The following is a 20,368-nucleotide window of genomic DNA, read 5'->3' as shown; positions in this document are numbered from 1 at the left end:
AAGAATTGCATTTAATTTGAGAGAGCAGGAACAGAAATTTATAGAACGAACACATGGTAAGCCCCATGCCACACCTACTATATAGAAAGGCTAGTTTAATATATATAGCGACGATTCTCGCTACTGTTTGTAGTGTTTAGATTGCGAGCAATGCGACCATAGACAACCAGCTGAAGGGTCATAGGGAGCAATGCAGTTTTCATACCACTGATGACTGCGGTGCCAAAAGGAATAATCCACTGAAAAACTTCAGTTCACACCACAGAAGCACGCATTCACGAATGGCCTACCGTGCGTCCTGATCTGCCACCCATAGAGCAATTCTGGGATGACGAATACTTCCACAGCAGCCTCCAGCCTGAAACTTCGATTAACTGACACAGCAAACGTTTTATTCGTGATAAGAGATTCCTGAACAATATGTTTGCAGGCTTTTTTGGATCAGTCCGTATATAAAAATTGTGAGTAGTAATGGTTAATGACGAGCTAAACCCAAAATTACTGTTAATTATTGAGATAATGAGTTAACAATTCGCAACGTCAGAAATCAGAGGATGGTGTGAAAATAGTGTACAGATGAAATTCTAATTCCTTCGTAAATTTGTTATTAAACAAAGTCAGTGCTGTTCCATGTACTGTCCTTACGAAAGAAGAAATTTCATAATTCAAGTAATAAACTTTTTAATCATTTGCTTTCATTGATTGTTGAGTATTTATCGGATATTGCGCTCTTTCGTCTAATCCTATCTTTTGGCTCAAGGTTTCTTACCAAGTCTCCAAAGACATTTCCAGCAGTGAGATAGGACGCCGATATGGATAATCGCACTTTCTGAAGTACACACTAAAAAGCTGTCCTTGCCTGCAGCAGCTTGGGCGATAAGATTCGGACGCGCTGTATAAGAGGAGGTGGGTGAGTTCACTTGCGGCACTTGTCGAGAGGCACTCAGAGTAGAAGCCACTGTAACCATGAAGGCAGCCCTCGTCCTGCTGATCGCTGGTGTGTTTCTTGTGGCGTACCGCACGCCGCTCGCCGCTGCAGACGATGGGGAGGAAGTGGTGGATGAATCAGCCGAAAACAGAGACGCTGATGACAACGACGCCGACAGCTCAGCAGACGACGACGTCGACGGGAGCGATGGTGGGGACGCTGGGAGTGTGGAGAACAGGCTGGTAGGCAAAGGTAAATACCAGTTGAGGTGGTGCGATGCGCCCGGTCCTTACAGCCACAGCATTCACATCATCAGGTTTTGGTCCAGTTTGAGGACCCGTCTTTGTGTGATTTCATGTAGATTTAAACCCCTAGTTGATAACGTAAATTATTTCTACGCTTTGAAAGTGTAAGACATTTGCCAGCAGAAGAGACACGCCATTCAAAGAACTTATTACAATGATGCTATTACTGCTTTCATTAAATATACTCCTACATTCAACCATAGTGACCTTTAACATTGGTGTTGGGCATCATCAAAACATTTACACTTGCTATATACGAATTCTGATTAGGGTCCCACTGATTTATGTCCATGCCACAGGATGGCTTAACAATATATTGTCTAAATAATACATTTGTATCCGCCTTCTATACAGATGCTATAAAATTTGTAATATGAATTTCTACACCAATGAGAGCCTGCTGAATAGGAAATAATAGTAATAGGAATTCACAATGCAGAAAGTACTGCATCAGTGGTAATGAGGATAAACATGTACACTAGATGGCCACCGAGTAAGATCACATGTATTTTCTTCATCTGCTAAAAGAATTTATTTTCTTTGTTTTGTATACTTGCTGTAGTGTCCGTTCTTGTCAAACAACTAAATATTAGCGTCCCACCAGAGCTTCTTCTCGGAAAAGCTTGTTCATTAACTGAAGTCCCGATCATCGCGATATAACACGAAATCTTCGTGACATAAACACAAAAGGTTCTATTCAAGTTTTCTTGGCAGTGCAATATTCGCTTAAAAAAGAAAGTTACTAGTTTCATCAGTGTCTATTGTCTCAATAAAAGTGTAATTAAACGGCTCTAAATCGTATTTAACTAACATATTTCGTATTGTTTACTAGTTAGATAGACGCGATCTAGGCCTAAATTTTAAGAGTTATAAACGTCTTAAAACCTGACCGAACACGCTTGATATCGCAAATTCTCTAAAAGCAAAGTATTTACAAATTTATTCTTCTGTCATTGTATCTCTAAATCAGTACAAAGACAACAACCCCCGCACATAAGGTATTTGCGTCTTTTTTTGTTTACACACTGCCAATCTCGCGTCCTTGACAAATTTAAAACATTCCCAAAACTTAATTATTCTTTTGTAACTGACCGTGAGTGAGAAACGTGGGAGCTGTTATAGGGTAGTGAGTAGAGGGATTTGTTGCCAATCTTATAGGAAATACACTCCTGGTAATTGAAATAAGAACACCGTGATTTCGTTGTCCCAGGAAGGGGAAACTTTATTGACACATTCCTGGGGTCAGATGCTGGAGACGATCGTAGAGATGCTGGATGTAGTCCTGTGGAACGGCTTGCCATGCCATTTCCACCTGGCGCCTCAGTTGGACCAGCGTTCGTGCTGGACGTGCAGACCGCGTGAGACGACGCTTCATCCAGTCCCAAACATGCTCAATGGGGGACAGATCCGGAGATCTTGCTGGCCAGGGTAGTTGACTTACACCTTCTAGAGCACGTTGGGTGGCACGGGATACATGCGGACGTGCATTGTCCTGTTGGAACAGAAAGTTCCCTTGCCGGTCTAGGAATGGTAGAACGATGGGTTCGATGACGGTTTGGATGTACCGTGCACTATTCAGTGTCCCCTCGACGATCACCAGTGGTGTACGGCCAGTGTAGGAGATCGCTCCCCACACCATGATGCCGGGTGTTGGCCCTGTGTGCCTCGGTCCTATGCAGTCCTGATTGTGGCGCTCACCTGCACGGCGCCAAACACGCATACGACCATCATTGGCACCAAGGCAGAAGCGACTCTCATCGCTGAAGACGACACGTCTCCATTCGTTCCTCCATTCACGCCTGTCGCGACACCACTGGAGGCGGGCTGCACGATGTTGGGGCGTGAGCGGAAGACGGCCTAACGGTGTGTGGGACCGTAGCCCAGCTTCAAGGAGACGGTTGCGAATGGTCCTCGCCGATACCGCAGGAGCAACAGTGTCCCTAATTTGCTGGGAAGTGGCGGTGCGGTCCCCTACGGCACTGTGTAGGATCCTACGGTCTTGGCGTGCATCCGTGCGTCGCTGCGGTCCGGTCCCAGGTCGACGGGCACGTGCACCTTCCGCCGACCACTGGCGACAACATCGATGTACTGTGGAGACCTCACGCCCCACGTGTTGAGCAATTCGGCGGTACGTCCACCCGGTCTCCCGCATGCCCACTATACGCCCTCGCTCAAAGTCCGTCAACTGCACATACGGTTCACGTCCACGCTGTCACGGTATGCTACCAGTGTTAAAGACTGCGATGGAGCTCCGTATGCCACGGCAAACTGGCTGACACTGACGGCGGCGGAGCACAAATGCTGCGCAGCTAGCGCCATTCGACGGCCAACACCGCGGTTCCTGGTGTGTCAGCTGTGCCGTGCGTGTGATCATTGCTTGTACAGCCCTCTCACAGTGTCCGGAGCAAGTATGGTGGGTCTGACACACCGGTGTCAATGTGTTCTTTTTTCCATTTCCAGGAGTGTATTTTCACTGACGGGCATGCAGCGGAGAGAATGTTGGCAGAAGAGGCTCTTACCTCGATCTGCAGAGTATGCAGTAGGTACATTTTGATTGGGGAACAGGAAAGGATAATCTATGCCCTTCAGGTACAGTTGGAGGAAGCAAGGAAGGAACTCATAAGGATCAAGGGAGAAAAGGGGGAGGAGGGTGGTTGTGAACTGGCAGCTGGTAGGAGGAAAGGAGAAAGAGAACGCTATCTGACATTTTTATCATCAACGGAAATAACAGGTATCTATCACTGCCAGAGTTGAGAAGAACCTGAGGTAGAACAAGGAGCAGGGATTGTGCAGCACACTTCAACTGAAGCCAAGAAGCCTAGGAATGTACAAAGTCTTAGGGAGAAGAAAGTGCTGCTGCTAAGTAGCAGCCATGGGCAGAATGTAGGCCCTCATTACACGAAAGATTAGGTCAGTGTACCCGGCCACCAGTATCTTGAAGCCAAATACAGGGCTAAGTCATGTCCATAAAGGACCTAGGGTCTTTATGTAAGGACTTTACAAAAGAGGACCATGTAGTGAAAGTGGGTGGGGCACGAAACAGTTTGGACAGGGATGGGGCGGCCCGCATCTCGTGGTCGTGCGGTAGCGTTCTCGCTTCCCACGCCCGGGTTCCCGGGTTCAATTCCCGGCGGGGTCAGGGATTTTCTCTGCCTCGTGATGGCTGGGTGTTGTGTGCTGTCCTTAGGTTAGTTAGGTTTAAGTAGTTCTAAGCTCTAGGGGACTGATGACCATAGATGTTAAGTCCCATAGTGCTCAGAGCCATTTGAACCATTTTTTTTAACCAATGATGGGGCATATGACATGGGTGTTGACCTGGACAAGATAGCTACCCTTCCTCATGGCATCAACGTACACTTTGTTGAGCTGTTCTGGCGTCATGATCGACCACACTTGATGGAGCTGTGAGGCGAATCAATGTGCAGTTAGGGATGGCTCTGAGGACAGCCAATTTTGCTCATGTTTCTCCGATGCCGTTGCGACTGTCAACAGCTGGGGTTTCACTAGGCATGGCCTACACCTAAACGGGACGGGGAAGGGAAGATGGGTACAGTTGATTCATGTAAGTATAGGGGATGGATCTCAGGCCACACATGGTCAACTACCTGTTGTCATAGGTAGAAAAAGTAGGTCTTTTTTAGTAGAGATCCAGACAACAGGTTCCCCTGCCTAAAGAATATCTCCAGCAGTTCAAAAAATACTGAAACAATCACTCACAAAACAGATTTTCCAGAGTTTAACACTTCTAATATCACATATACCAGATGTTACACCACTGGAAAGAGTAACATGGGGCATTTCACATCACAACATGCAATCAATAAAAAATAAAATATAACTATTAGAAAGAGAACTCCGAGCTTTGAACTGTACAGTAGTTTGTATAACTCAGCAGTGGTGTAGAGACACAGAAATCCAACATGTAGTATTATCATTTTATGAAAAGGCATAGTATTATTGCAGAACTAGTTCAAGGGGTGGAGGATCATGGATTTATATCAGAAAAGGAACACAGTTCAAATAAAGACATGGCCTCAGTGCAGTAAGTGAAGACAAACACTTTGAAATACCAGCTACTGAATTAACAGGAATTGATATCACCAAGAAATTAATCATTTCATGTGTGTATAGCTCTCCCAATGGTAGTGTGGACACTTTTTTCAATAAAATGACAGAAGGTCTACATAAAGTCTCAAGTACGAAGGTCAGCATAATTCTGTGTGGGGACATTAACATCAACACTAATATCATAAATGAATCTAGCAGCACCTTCATAAAGATCCTTCAAAGCTTTGACATGTCCCTATTGGTCAATAGTGCAACAAGTGCTACTACAACGACTGCATCAGTAATTGACCATGTGGCCACAAACATGGACAGGGAAAGAAGGTGATGTAGCTGTAAAAGATCTTGGACTATCAGACCATCTCTGTCAAATAACAACAGCAAAATCAGGCATCGAATCATTATCTAAACTACAAGCCTACAAACGACTTCCATCACAAATCAAAATAAAAGATTTTTCAAAAGAACTAGAATAAAAAGCTGGGATAAAGTGTATAAGGAATCCAATGTGAGTATGAAATTCTCTAAATTCACAACATTGTTTAAACTCAACATTGAAAAGGCATTTCCAAAAGTATGCTTGTCTGTATCAATATCTCACAAACACAGGTGGATAACAGCAGCTATTAAAAAGTCTTCCCAAACACCACAGTTCCATGAAAAAAAATTAGCAATGATCCAGAATTCTCAAACCTCTATCATACAAAAAAATCTATAGGAAGGTGCTGATTGTTGCAAAAAAGACATTTAATGTCAAGATAATATATAATGCAGAGAATAAAAGCAAAGCAGTCTGGGATGTTATAAAAAAGGAAATGGGGGAGGCAAACAAACGCAGAATAACATACTGCTAAGGGAGGGGGATAAGGTAATAAATGATCCATAACACTTAGCAAACTATGTAAACGAGCATTTTTACAGTATAGCAGAGAGTTTACTGCAAAAATTCCCCCCAAAAAATATAACACCTGTAAATAATGTTGCACTAAATAAATGATGTTACTTCCAAGCACAGAGAATGAAGTCAATAAAACTGTTCAAAAAGTAAAAAATTAAAAGCCAGTAGGCATAGATGAAGTAGCAACGTGTGTACTGAAACAATGCATGGGATTATACAAGGCCTCTTAAAAACAGTAATAAGTGAATCCTTCACATCAGGGACATTTCCAGAGCAGTTAAAAGAGGCAAGAGTTGTACCTTTGCTTAAGAAAGGTAATGCAGAAGACATAGAAAATTAATGGTCCATTTCCCTTCTGTCAGCCTTCTCAGAACTAATAGAAGTAATTATGAAAGACAGAGTAATGAATTACCCGAATAACTACACTCTTTTAAGCGACTCACCATTTGATTTACAGAGTGGCAAAAATATGAAGTTAGCTAAATTAGAATTTACAAAAGTTGTACTTGATCCTCTTGATAAAGATGAGTGTGTCGTAGGAATATTTTTGGATCTTTCTAAGGATTTGATACAGTCGACCACAAGATTATATTAAGTAAATTAGAAGCATTAGGAATAAGAGGGTAGCTATTGACTGGTTTCGATCATACCTAACAGATAGGGTACAAAGAGTAGAGATAACACGTACTTTAAATAGATCTAAACATTTAGTAAGACACTTATCAGAATGAGAATAAATTGATATAGGAGTTCCACAAGGTAGCATATTAGGACCAATACTGTTCCTGATATACACTCCTGGAAATGGAAAAAAGAACACATTGACACCGGTGTGTCAGACCCACCATACTTGCTCCGGACACTGCGAGAGGGCTGTACAAGCAATGATCACACGCACGGCACAGCGGACACACCAGGAACCGCGGTGTTGGCCGTCGAATGGCGCTAGCTGCGCAGCATTTGTGCACCGCCGCCGTCAGTGTCAGCCAGTTTGCCGTGGCATACGGAGCTCCATCGCATTATTTAACATTGGTAGCATGGCGCGACAGCGTGGACGTGAACCGTATGTGCAGTTGGCGGACTTTGAGCGAGGGCGTATAGTGGGCATGCGGGAGGCCGGGTGGACGTACCGCCGAATTGCTCAACACGTGGGGCGTGAGGTCTCCACAGTACATCGATGTTGTCGCCAGTGGTCGGCGGAAGGTGCACGTGCCCGTCGACCTGGGACCGGACCGCAGCGACGCACGGATGCACGCCAAGACCGTAGGATCCTACGCAGTGCCGTAGGGGACCGCACCGCCACTTCCCAGCAAATTAGGGACACTGTTGCTCCTGGGGTATCGGCGAGGACCATTCGCAACCGTCTCCATGAAGCTGGGCTACGGTCCCGCACACCGTTAGGCCGTCTTCCGCTCACGCCCCAACATCGTGCAGCCCGCCTCCAGTGGTGTCGCGACAGGCGTGAATGGAGGGACGAATGGAGACGTGTCGTCTTCAGCGATGAGAGTTGCTTCTGCCTTGGTGCCAATGATGGTCGTATGCGTGTTTGGCGCCGTGCAGGTGAGCGCCACAATCAGGACTGCATACGACCGAGGCACACAGGGCCAACACCCGGCATCATGGTGTGGGGAGCGATCTCCTACACTGGCCGTACACCACTGGTGATCGTCGAGGGGACACTGAATAGTGCACGGTACATCCAAACCGTCATCGAACCCATCGTTCTACCATTCCTAGACCGGCAAGGGAACTTGCTGTTCCAACAGGACAATGCACGTCCGCATGTATCCCGTGCCACCCAACGTGCTGTAGAAGGTGTAAGTCAACTATCCTGGCCAGCTAGATCTCCGGATCTGTCCCCCATTGAGCATGTTTGGGACTGGATGAAGCGTCGTCTCACGCGGTCTGCACGTCCAGCACGAACGCTGGTCCAACTGAGGCGCCAGGTGGAAATGGCATGGCAAGCCGTTCCACAGGACTACATCCAGCATCTCTACGATCGTCTCCATGGGAGAATAGCAGCCTGCATTGCTGCGAAAGGTGGATATACACTGTACTAGTGCCGACATTGTGCATGCTCTGTTGCCTGTGTCTATGTGCCTGTGGTTCTGTCAGTGTGATCATGTGATGTATCTGACCCCAGGAATGTGTCAATAAAGTTTCCCCTTCCTGGGACAATGAATTCACGGTGTTCTTATTTCAATTTCCAGGAGTGTACATCAATGACTTTTCCAGTAGTGCTATTCATGGTGAAAAAATTCTCTTTGCCAATGACAGCAACATTATAGTCACTGAGAAAACAAGAGAACTCCTTGCTGAGAAAGCAAATGTGTGTAGTGAATGAAGTGTTATGAAACAATGTGTGTATAGTGTGTGCAGTTGCTGATAGGGAGATATGACTGAACAGTGTGGCATTACATTATTTAATAAGTTATTTGTAAGAAAGTGTTGTATACCAGGAGTAAATCTAAAGATTGTCCCTAATGAGAAGTCTGTAAATATATGTGTATACGAACTAGCTTGGTTTAAATTGATCTGAACTTGTAAATACTTTGACATGTCCTACATCCCTGTAAAATGAGATTTATGGATGAATAAAGCTACTACTACTACTACTACTACTACTACTACTACTACTAACAGTTACATACTGCTGATTCAGTAATGAGAACCAGTATTGCTATGTTTGTATCCAGTAGATACAACATTATTAATATACTAACAAACATGCCAACATTGCTCACAGAACCTGATGTCTCTTTATCTGTCGGTAGTTGGTATTATGTTATACACAAGACTGGTTTACTCAAGAAACAGTAACCAGACAAGTTACTTGATTCCAAGTGCAATGACACAAGAGCTCTATTAAATAGTTGTCACTGTTGTACCCAAATGTGAAAGACTGCATATTGTTTATCAAACAAATTTTTAATTGAGAGTATCAGGAAAAACGTTTGTGACACTGTCGATTCGCAATAGTGTTCAACCTGAAATATAATTTTTGTGTTATCTATCTATGTTTCTAATACACACTAATGCTATAAGCCTCGCAAAATAGACTGCAGTTATAGATGTAGGATGTAGAACCACAAATACTAAGTAATCATTATAAGAGTTTTCTAATTTGATAAACGTTTCTTGATTTGCACTACACAAAATATACTTTCCTCAGGTAGCCATTTGATCACATGTCATTTAACCTTTCATACAGATACGAAGAAAAGTTTCTTCAGTTTCTCTTTCTGATAGAGCAATACATCTGGCTTCAGAATACAGTTATTGCAAGATTACTGAAAAACGGTTATAATGTGAATTATATAATTTGAAGATACAAAGTAGTGTTCAGTGTGTTTCATGCTCTGCTTGTCTATGATATTGTGAATTTGAAACACTGTTAACGAAGATAATAGCTCATAGGTTGCATATTTATGTGAGAATAACACTAAAAGTGCTTTCGAAAATCATAACAAAGGCAGTATGTAATTGCATATGTTAAACATCTGCAACAGATCAACAACATCACCGGTACATACTTTACAACTTATCTGTGTGTGATTGCCATCACAAATACCTGTATCAGGTAGGTATGGCGTAAAATATCGACTTAAATTACATTGTACATAACTCGGCTCATCACAACAAGCAGTTAAGGCTTAGAGCAGTTCTCTTGGAGAACAGGACAGCAATAATTCCTTAGAAAGTAAGTCACAAAACCAGCTGTGTGTCGTCTAAGTACTTCAGTATGTTAACTGAGTATAAAATGCAGGCTTAGTGATTAATTAAAGTATTGTTAATAAAACTACTGATGTTTTTTGGTGAGACGTGAATGTGAGCAGACATCAGTGAAACGTCATGAACGTTGTTCCCTGTTGAGCAGGTGCTCACGCCCGGGCTGGCCAAGCCAAGCATGCACGTGCAGGCAGCCGACACGCTGCAGGCAGAGCTGCAGTCAGAACCCACGCCAGGTCAGGCGCTGCCCGAAGAGCTGCCCACAGCAAGTAGTCGGCGCTGCTGAGGAGGCGCTACACTGTGGAGGCGCAGTCTGGTGCTGCTCACATTGTCCTGTACCCTGCACTCATGTGTATAAAATAAAGCAGCAGTGCCTTTTGCAGTAAATAAATGTCTTTATTACTCAGTGTCCTATAAATGTAAGCTCTAGCACATACATAGGTGGTAAGCAAGTATGGAAAATGATTGCGAAAGTTCCAAATTTTTTGAAAATGCTTCAGTGGTCGATTGTAAATGATATTTTCTGTGATGCAACATAAAATCACCATAACCCATTTATGTATGAATGTTGCACATTGATGTAAAATCCATTTGGATTTTTCCTTAGGAAATGACGGTGTGCACTATACAGCACTAGGGCTCTTGCATCAAAGTGTTCAGATGCAAGAAAAGCAATGTTATGTGTTCTTAGTTGGTATAAAGCTTCCAAAACTGTTTACATAATCGCAGGAAAGTCCTTCGACATCCCATTTAACGATGGAACGAAAATTTTAATTTTAGTGTCTAACAGTTGTGAGCCTCATACTCATCTCTGAATTGATTACATGAGAATATGTTTCTTCAGTATAATTCCATGAAAATATCCACATTTTCTACAAAATTACTGCTTAATCTTCTAACGTTTTTCGGAAGACAAGAGACAGTGTGGTATTGAGTTGCAAGGCTGGCACATTTCTCAAATCAGTTAACTTTCATGTTGTGTGTAGCCGATCCTCTTCTCTGGGCAATCAGCTACGTTGATCTCCTAAAAGCTTCTACTCCAAAGACCATTTAAGGAATTTATTAAACTTCTTCTCTATTACTGAAATAATTTAGGTAATTGTAGAATACTAATCAGCTCAATCACTTTATATTTTCAACTTCCACAGACAACAACTTCTGCAAGCTGAGGTAGTCCTTAAGCTTGATACTCATTTACACATATTCAAATATCAATGGTTTGATAACCAAATAATTTGTGGACATCATAAATGTGTCTCGCTTCGTTCATAGCCAAGACATGAAGTAAGTTAAAAGTCTCTATACAATCCATGCTTCATCTGTCTCCTTAACATGGCACCACAAACCACGGAATATTACACACACATTCCTTGTACCTTTTGATATAGATTGCAGGGAGCTGCCGGTAACCACTTGTCGGTTCCGCTCGTCTGACGCAGCTCCTAGTCTTCTCATGCCAAACGTCAGACACGTGTTGCGTAGTAAATAGGATCTTTCACACTTGCGTTTAAAACATCGGCAGAAGGTCGAGTGGTTCCAGAATTTACGTGGAAATTCGCGAATCACTACATATCCCCCCACCCTCAGCTCGAACACGCGGTATTTTATACATAATCGCCATGTACATTAATATCACATAGAACAACACTTATGTCCTCAACCATGTCTCTTCTTTTATTAATCGCCATGCGTACTCTCGTTATTGTTAGCTAGTCGTTTCTTGTTCTTTTCATAAATCTCTATACTCCATAGAGCCAACTTCTGATTCTTGTCTTCACACGAACTCTTTACTTTATTGTTTTTTTTTTTTTTTTTTGTATTAAGCCCTTATTTATGATCTCATCTCGCATTGCTTTTACTTGCGAATTGCGAGGACTGTGACCTTAACTCCTAAACTCCAGATGTTCATGACACTTGAATATTTCATCCTTTATTTTAGAACTTTGTATTATCCTTTTCTCAGTAAGTACTAGTATCATTATTTCTAGTAGTCTGTAGCCTAGAGGAACTCTAGGCAAAATAATAGTGTTCCTATTGACACTCATAAAACATACTATAGAATTCAAATTTACCAGAATAATTTCTACAAAATTTTTGTGACTTTTTACGATACTGTCCCCTCTAAGAAGAGTACCTATTCCTTACATACGGGTTGATCTTTTGAGTACACTTTCTCCTTCCTTTTTGGTAGGTACACTCCTTTTTTAATTCCTGTTTGCCTGTGGTACAGGTCAATCCCCTTCTTAGTGCCCTTGTCTGCATGGTATAGGTCAGCCTTTCTTAGGTCTGCCTAGCTGCCCTTTTCATGCAATACTTGCTGGGTACTTCCCCTCTTATCATTCTTACTTAGGTTATAAGAGTCCCCCTATCCCACAAGTCGTCAGAATATTTGTTAGACTTACGTTCCTGAATAATTATCGCAATTAGTTCCTGACTTATGCTCCTTATCATTACGATAATTTTTTTTCAAGTACCTAGGCGATGTAGAACCGTTACAATGAAAAACCATAAGTGCATATTTCTCTATGTGCATATTTTTCCCCCCTACAACACTTGACGGTTCTCACATCCTTTTAATCTGGACTTTCATTGCTTGCATCTTCGTGTTATGGGGTGCATAAGCGGAAGTGTGTTTGTGGAGCCTGATTCTTCGACCAACTTATATGAAATAACACCACGGAAAATAAGGACTTCAGCGATAGAAGTAAATGCATATGGAAAGAGGGAATGCTAGACCAGTACTCAAATGAGAAGTAAGAAACGAAAAAATAGAAATGGTTGCTAAGATCGAAGAAGAGAAAGGATATAGCCCCAAAAATAGGAAACCCTTCCCACCCCATTCCCCAGGATCCTTACTTCACCGGTACTTCAGTTAGAAGCCGGAGGAGATATGATGTTAAACGGCTCCTACAGAATGGACATTCTCACTTTCACATTTGAACTCCCTGAAGAAAAATCTCAGCAACCCCTATGGAACTGCAAATGGTGAAGAATCAGTCACACTTGTCTGCGAGTGTTGTGTGAAAGATGTGGTGTGTGTTTAGTGTTAGTCACGCTTTCCAAAACTAATACAAACACTCCCTTCCACTTCACGTCTCATAAAAGGTATAAAATGTTCTACAAAAAATAGAAAATTATACACTACGATAACATAGTTGTTCAGTCATTCTGTTTATACTATACTTTTATACACACATAAAATCCTCTATCCAGTTTATGTCGTCTCGTCATCACTTGGTTTAAATAGTACCATCATATTATACTTCCCACTAATATAACATTCTATTCGTTTCACTGTTCGTCCATGATTATCTCAAATTGGCCTCTATCTTGTAGTACTAAAATTATAAGATGGTACTAAAATTATAAGATAGTTTAAGAATTCAAGAATAGGTTACAGAATAGTTTAAGATTGGAAAGGAATTCGGTGCAGGAAAAATAGTACAGAAGAAACTGTAAACAACTAGGGATCATACGGTCGTCGCTTCGCCCGTTAACACAGAACGTCAATGTCCGTGGGAGATGTACAATTTTATGGCTCTTACATTGTATTTTCCTTTTTCTGATCCTGTTATAGGATCTACTAAGACTAAGGCTCTGGGATGTACCACTGTTTGTACTCGGCAAGGTCCCTCATACTTCTGAAAAAATTTATGTGTTTCTTTCTTCAGGGCAGAGCTCTGAAGATGTTGTTTTACTAGAACTAGGTCATTAACCTTATACTGAAGTTTGACAGCCTTCTCGTTACATTTACTCACTCGTTGTTGTGCTCTTTCAACCAAGTTCTTAGAAAATATCGTTTGATTAAGTTGGTAATCAACAGTAGGTTATTCTGGCCAAGTGCAACATTTAATAAGGGGTTCTCGCACATAAGGTTTACCTATTACTTCCAAAGGTGTTGATCCAGTTGATAAATGTGGTAATTCACTTAAAATAAACTGAAAGTTTTTAACTTACATTGTGCATGACGATTGTTTTTCATGGCAGTATGTATGGCATAATTTCCCAATTTCTTTAATAACCCTTTCACCCAGGTTAGAAGACGGTTTATAGTTGGAGATTAATACTTGACGAATATGTTCCCACGCTAAGAATTCTTTAAAGTCGTTACTAACAAACTGTGGTCTATTATCGGAAAGGAATCGTTTTGGTTTGCCTACTGCGAGAAAATATTGTTGCAGATAGTGTTTCACTGTTGGTGCATTTGCTTTCTTAGTAGGATACAACTTAACATACCTAGACCAACACTCTATGACAAAAATGTACGAACCTCCTCGCTTTCCTACCGTTCTAATTAAAGATGCTACCGTATGTCCCAGCTTTTTAAAATAATAGAACTTATTCATGTGGGATATACACTTTTTTATTCCGAAGTGTCCATACCCTGTATTGACATAGAACAATGTTTCGTCCTCCATCAACTTTGCAATGCATAAACACCACCAATGAGATGTTACATTGTCTCCCCAAAATAAATTATCCCCTATAACCTTCCGTTTCTCTGCTTGATTAGGGGGTAAAGATTTTCTAATACACGTAGCATATATTTCTGTAAAGTAGGGATCATGATGGATGTTGTCAGTTATTCTTTTAACCATCTCTCGCAACCCAGTGTGTGGATATTATACTGTCATGAAATTAATTGCAAAGATTACTCTGGCTCCTTCCACATGTTTTAATTCGTCCATGCCTACAGGCAATCTAGACAAAGCGTCAGGCCCAATATTCTCAGTACCTTTTACATACTGTATCCTAATGTCATACTCCTGTAGGAATAAGCTCCATCGCATTAATCTACTATGCAACAAACGACTGTTCATTAAAAAGGATAACTCTTGATGGTCAGTACATGCATCGATTTCTGACCCTCCATATAAGTGTTTGGAATTCTTGGATACTCTATACTATTGCCAAAAGTCCCTTTTCAGTGGCTGTGTAGTTTAATTCATGTTTATTAATACTACGGCTAGCAAAAGCTATAGATCTGTTATTTATTTTATCTATACATCGCTCTCCTTGGGAAAGTTTTGCTGCTATACCATAGACGAATGCATCTGTTGAAATTTTAAATGGCTCACCCATAACCGGATGGTGTAATACGGGTGATTCAATCAGTGCTCTTTTTATATTTTCAAATGCATCATTGGCCTCTTGGTCCCAAACCCACGGTATTCCCTTCCTTAATAATAGGATCTAATGAATTAGATCCTAGGAGGCCAAGAGCGACGAAAGTGGCGCCTGAGCACACGATCATCACCAAATACGCGCGCAAGAGATCTTTCACATGTCTAGCAATATGGGGTGTTTACTTTGTTCTAATAGAACACCATGTCATTCCAAGCATGTGTATCAATTTTTAACTCTCTATGTACATTACTACGTGGTTTATTAAGTTTTCAAATTTATACTCACTTTTTGATCACCCGGTAGGTTGATTAACTGGAATAGAATAATTTTAGGTGTAACTTTACCAACAGTCTTGTCATCAACAAAAATAGATTGGCCAACAAACCGAAGGCCACTTTCAATACTATCATTTATATCAGTATACAAACATCACTTTTAGCAGTAACTCTACTCAAAATATCATGCAAATTGAAAATTGGCATTTTTGATTGAACGAATTTTTGAAAGATTTTCAAAGTAGATCGACCAACAGGAATCTCTATTGTGTCTCTATCACAATACAATTTATTATTTTGGATGTAATATTTGGAGTTAAGAATGTTGTATAAGAAGCAGCAAGTGCAACATTAATATAACTGTCTTATATACATATAGTTCATGTTATTTCTAAGAACACATAACTTACCACTCAGTCATAATAATTGACTTATTTACTACAAGTAAGAACGTTATTAATTAAATGAAAATTGATTGGCAACTAAAAATAAAAATTCCGGGTAAGAAATAAGAAAATGAGTAATGGCAAGCTCTTACCCAATTCTATTCAATGTGCAATAATAGCGTCGTGTGGATGTAAGAAAACAATGTTAATCATTGAGAATTATGTTCTAGTTTCAGGATGGTTCAATTGGAATAAAAGCACTCATCTATATATTTACTGTAAAAGATTAGATCAGTCAGAATATCCAGAACTTATAAAAATGTGCAAAGAAAATTTTACTATTTTTATCGAAAATAATGATGAACTCATCACCCTGGATCAGCGTCAAGACAACTTGCTTGTGGTGTTGGGTGATGTTATTCTGAAAAATGAGGATGTGGTTAGAGAATATTTCATAAGAGGCAGAAATTTAGGAATAGATTTGCTTATAGTTAGGTTAGAAATATTGAAAAATACCAAAACATTTAGTTTTCTAAAATGTTCTTAGTAAAGATGATACAAATTTAAATGGTATTTAGCATGAGTATTTTGGGGGCGATTTTAAACAATATTTTAGTATATCATATAGTAAAGATAAGTTTGTACTTTTTACAATAAATATGAGTAGGAAACGTAACGAAGGTAAGTACACATGCCAATTTAAACTAAAAAAAAATAATTTGTTAATGCTTTTTCTCCACAGTAAATGTTTGGAAAGAATCACACATGAGGATGGCCCACTCTCTAAACGAAATTACCGTCTTTATTAGCAAAATTGTGGGCACCATCCATAGAGGCACACTTATCGCAACACATAACCTTACTGTATGGCATTCAATTGGACTAATACTGGAGACACCTGCTACACAGGGTGACATGCTAGATGTCAAAATGTTCACTTGTCTCCCAATGAATGGTGACTTGCAAAGGTCACTGCACTGCCATCATACAACATACCTATACATATATCAAGAAGATATTGGGCAGAACTACAATCACAGGCATGATTTTGTCTGTCGATGCAGTCAGTTTGTCCCCATCGTGTGTAAAGTGATGCCACTGGGGCACATTGAATAACTAGAGTTAGAGACCATGTTCATTCTGGAGACACCCCCCTGAGTAACATCCGTGGATAGCTGTAAAAACTTCTGCTTTATGCCAAGTTACATTCATGTGTAGATAGTTGCGTTCCTATCCACAATAAAACTGTAATTTAAGTTATGTTAACGTATGATGTTTGAGGCAAAATATTATAATGCACATTGTATTAATGTACAGTGTTCATGTTTGACTAATAAGGAGACTATTTGTCTCTGAAAAACTCAATATATATGTGTTTTGTGTGGATTTGGATTCATAGAACAATCCAAAGTTGTTAGGTAATGTATAAATATGTGTAGGATTATAACACTCCCCCAAGTATTCACTCAGAAACAACAACAATTGGCAAGGATGCCATATCATTTTTACTGTGCTTGGGACATCTTGTTTATGGCGAAAATAGGTGTTTTAATTAATATTGTTAAAATGGACTATTACAGGAATGATACTACATCATTTTTATTCTGATCCAGAAATTTTTTGGTTACAAAATAGTTATTCAAAGTAATACATGACAATTTAGATGCCCCTGTAAATGTATATGTGGCTATTAGAAAACCAGTCCATTACAGGTTAGTAAAGATACTGGATAAGTATTATGTTTGTTTTATGTGCTTGTAGAAAGAAAAATTATGATTTCTGGAAAGTCTGCTGCTGGCAACCCTGCAAAGAAAAATTCCAATCTGTTCTAAACCCAAGCTGGGAGTTGCGCAAATTTTCTCTTAAGATGTCAAAGTTCCAATTATTCATTCATATGCGAGTATGAGTAACAAAGGAATTGCAAAGACCTTCTGCACCAGTGCTATTGACAGCTTGATGTACTACAATCTTTGAACAGTTGAATAAAGGCATGTCCCCTAACAGAATCGTTGGAGACATTGTGTACAGGCCAGTCACAGCCCCACGTAAGCCATGTTGTGTGCTGGGAAGTTTTTGATTTATAGAAGAGAGTGTCCTTCTATTGGTCTTTCCAATGTCTAATCTCACTGGTTCGACATGATGTATTCTGGACAACTGGTGTTGCAGCTTGCTCATGGACACTGGGTTACATTCTGATGGTCGTCCTCAGTCACAAATTACAAGCACTATTATGAGGTTGCAGGAAGCTGTTTTCAGATTGGTGTAATATTCTGTTTGTAACGTTTTAGGTCCTCAAATTGTCATTCACATGTGTGCAACCCTAACTTCCGTTGACTAAAGAAACGTATCATGGTCTATGCCTGTGGTACAGTGTTGACTTGTCACTCATTTACCCATACGATTGGGATACTTGCTACATCACACTTTCACTAATTCAAACATTTTCAAGATTTTTTATTGGGTCTATAGTTTTTCTTATAGTTGGCCCTTGTATACCAAGTGGTCTACCACACAAAAAGTGTAATCTTTCATTTGTTGTTGCAGTTGAATCGAGTGTTACTAATCTGAAAAAACATGTATAACTTACCTTTCATTGTGGGTCAGTTATGAATTATGTGCCAAAATGGAGTTTCCGCACATGATGTATTATCCACTTCATTATCTGATCACAAACTTTTCTGTTAAATGAACCATCTGCAGGAATATTCATCTATGTGAAGCAAAACTACAATCAACAGAAGCTGTCTGAAAACTTTGCATACTTTATAGCTGAGAAGATAAATGATGCTGCTGAAATCTAGGATCCCTTGCAGTAATTTTGCAGAAAATGCGCACATTTTCATGGAGTTTTACTGAAGTTACATATTCTCATGTTATCAGTTCAGACAGAAAGATGAGTATGAGACTAAAAACTGTTAGAGACTAAAATTAAAATTTTCGTTCCATCGCTAAATGGGATGTCGAAGGACTTCCCTGCGATTATGTAAACAGTTTTGGCAGCTTTTTACCTACTAAGAAAGCGTAACATGGGCAATTATTATAAGCACTGCTTTTCTTGCATTTGCAGACTTTGATGCAAGAGCCCTAGTGCTGTATGCTGCAGATGATCATTTGTTAAGGAAAAATACAAATGGAATTTACATCAATGTGTAACATTCATAGTGAATTGAGTAATGGTGATTTATCGTTACATCACTGAACACATCATATACAGCTCACAAATGAAACATTTTCAAAAATTTTTGTACTTTTGCAGTCATTTTCCATATTTGATTTCCACCTACGTACGTGCTATAGTTTACATTTATAGGACACCGAGTAATAGAGACATTTGTTTACTGCAAAATGCACAGCTGCTTTATTTTATACACATGAGCGCAGGGTACAGGAGAATGTGAGCAGCACCAGACTGCGCCTCCACAGTGTAGCGCCTCCTCAGCAGCGGCGACTACTTGCTGTGGGCGGCTCTTCGGGCAGCGCCTGACCTGGCGTGGGGCCTGACTGCAGCTCTGCCTGCAGCGTGTCGGCTGCCTGCACGTGCATGCTTGGCGTGGCCAGCCCGGGCGTGAGCACCTGCTCAACAGGAAACAACACATGTGATGTTCCAGTGATGTCTGCTCACATCCATGTCGCACAAGAAAACATCAGCAGTCATATTAACAATACTTGTTTTGAGTTAATCACTAAGCCTGTATTTTATACTGAAGTACTTAGACGACACGCAGCTGATTTGCTGACTGATTTTCTCTGGAATTATAGCTGTCCTATTGTGCAAGAGTAGTGCTCTAAGCCGTAACTGCTTGTGGTGGTGAGCCGAGTTATGTACAATGAAACTTACGTCGATATTTTACACCATACTTACCTGATACAGGCATTTGTTATGACAATCACACACACATATGTTGTAAAGTATGTAACTGTTATAATAACCAGAAGTTGTTTGTTCTATTGCAGATGTTTAACATATGTTTTTTTCCTAAAAGTATTACATACTACCTGTATTATGATTTTCGAAAGCACTATTAGTGTTTTTCTCACTTAACTATGCAACTTACGAGCTGTTATCTTCGTTAACAGACTTTCAAAATCACAATATCATAGCTAAGTACATTTCGTTGTAGAGACCAGTAGTTTGCAGATCATGAGGTGCAAGACTGAAACGTATTTGTATGCTAAAACCTAACTTCTGTAAGATGTTGCTTAATATCATTCCTAAAACAACTTAAGGATCTTTTTAAAAACTCATACAAGAGGGCAGTATGAAACAGACTGAAAGCCGCAATGTATCTTCAAATTATATGGTTCACATTTATAACTGGATTTCAGTAACTATCATGTACTTTGCAATAACTGTATTCTGAAGCTTGATGTATTGCTCTATCAGTTAGAGTAACTGCAGAAACATTTCTTCGTACTTGTATGAAAGATTAAAGGGCAAGTGGCCAAATGGCTATTTGCGAAGCTTGTAGCATTAATGTGTATTAGAAACACTGATAGATAACACAAAAATTATATTTCAGGTTGAAAAATATTGCTAATCCACAATGTCACAAACATTTTTCATTATACTCACAGTAAAAAATTTGTTTACTAAACAATATGCAGTCGTTCACATTAGGGCACAACAGTGACAACTATTTACTATAACTCTTGTG

At 40.3% G+C, this 20,368-nt stretch overlaps 1 protein-coding gene across 1 annotated transcript; it reads left to right on the top strand.

The window, feature by feature from the left end:
* The first annotated feature begins 913 nt into the window (after positions 1 to 913).
* Positions 914 to 10,312, top strand: LOC124804690. Its single transcript, XM_047264940.1, has 2 exons — positions 914 to 1,180; positions 10,074 to 10,312. The coding sequence occupies exons 1-2, from the start codon at positions 967 to 969 to the stop codon at positions 10,196 to 10,198; spliced, it is 339 nt and encodes a 112-aa protein (XP_047120896.1). The 5' UTR covers positions 914 to 966; the 3' UTR covers positions 10,199 to 10,312.
* The last annotated feature ends 10,056 nt before the right edge of the window (positions 10,313 to 20,368 follow it).

Source organism: Schistocerca piceifrons, chromosome 7, assembly GCF_021461385.2.
Source record: "Schistocerca piceifrons isolate TAMUIC-IGC-003096 chromosome 7, iqSchPice1.1, whole genome shotgun sequence".
Lineage (NCBI taxonomy): Eukaryota > Metazoa > Arthropoda > Insecta > Orthoptera > Acrididae > Schistocerca > Schistocerca piceifrons.
Note: the sequence above shows the minus strand (reverse complement) of the source record. Positions and strands in the feature narration are given on the sequence as shown.

Coding starts and splice junctions, on each gene's coding strand:
- LOC124804690 (XM_047264940.1), top strand. CDS start 967: ATGAAGGCAGCCCTCGTCCTGCTGATCGCTGGTGTGTTTCTTGTGGCG. Junction 1,181..10,073: donor GAACAGGCTGGTAGGCAAAG/GTAAATACCAGT, acceptor CCTGTTGAGCAG/GTGCTCACGCCCGGGCTGGC.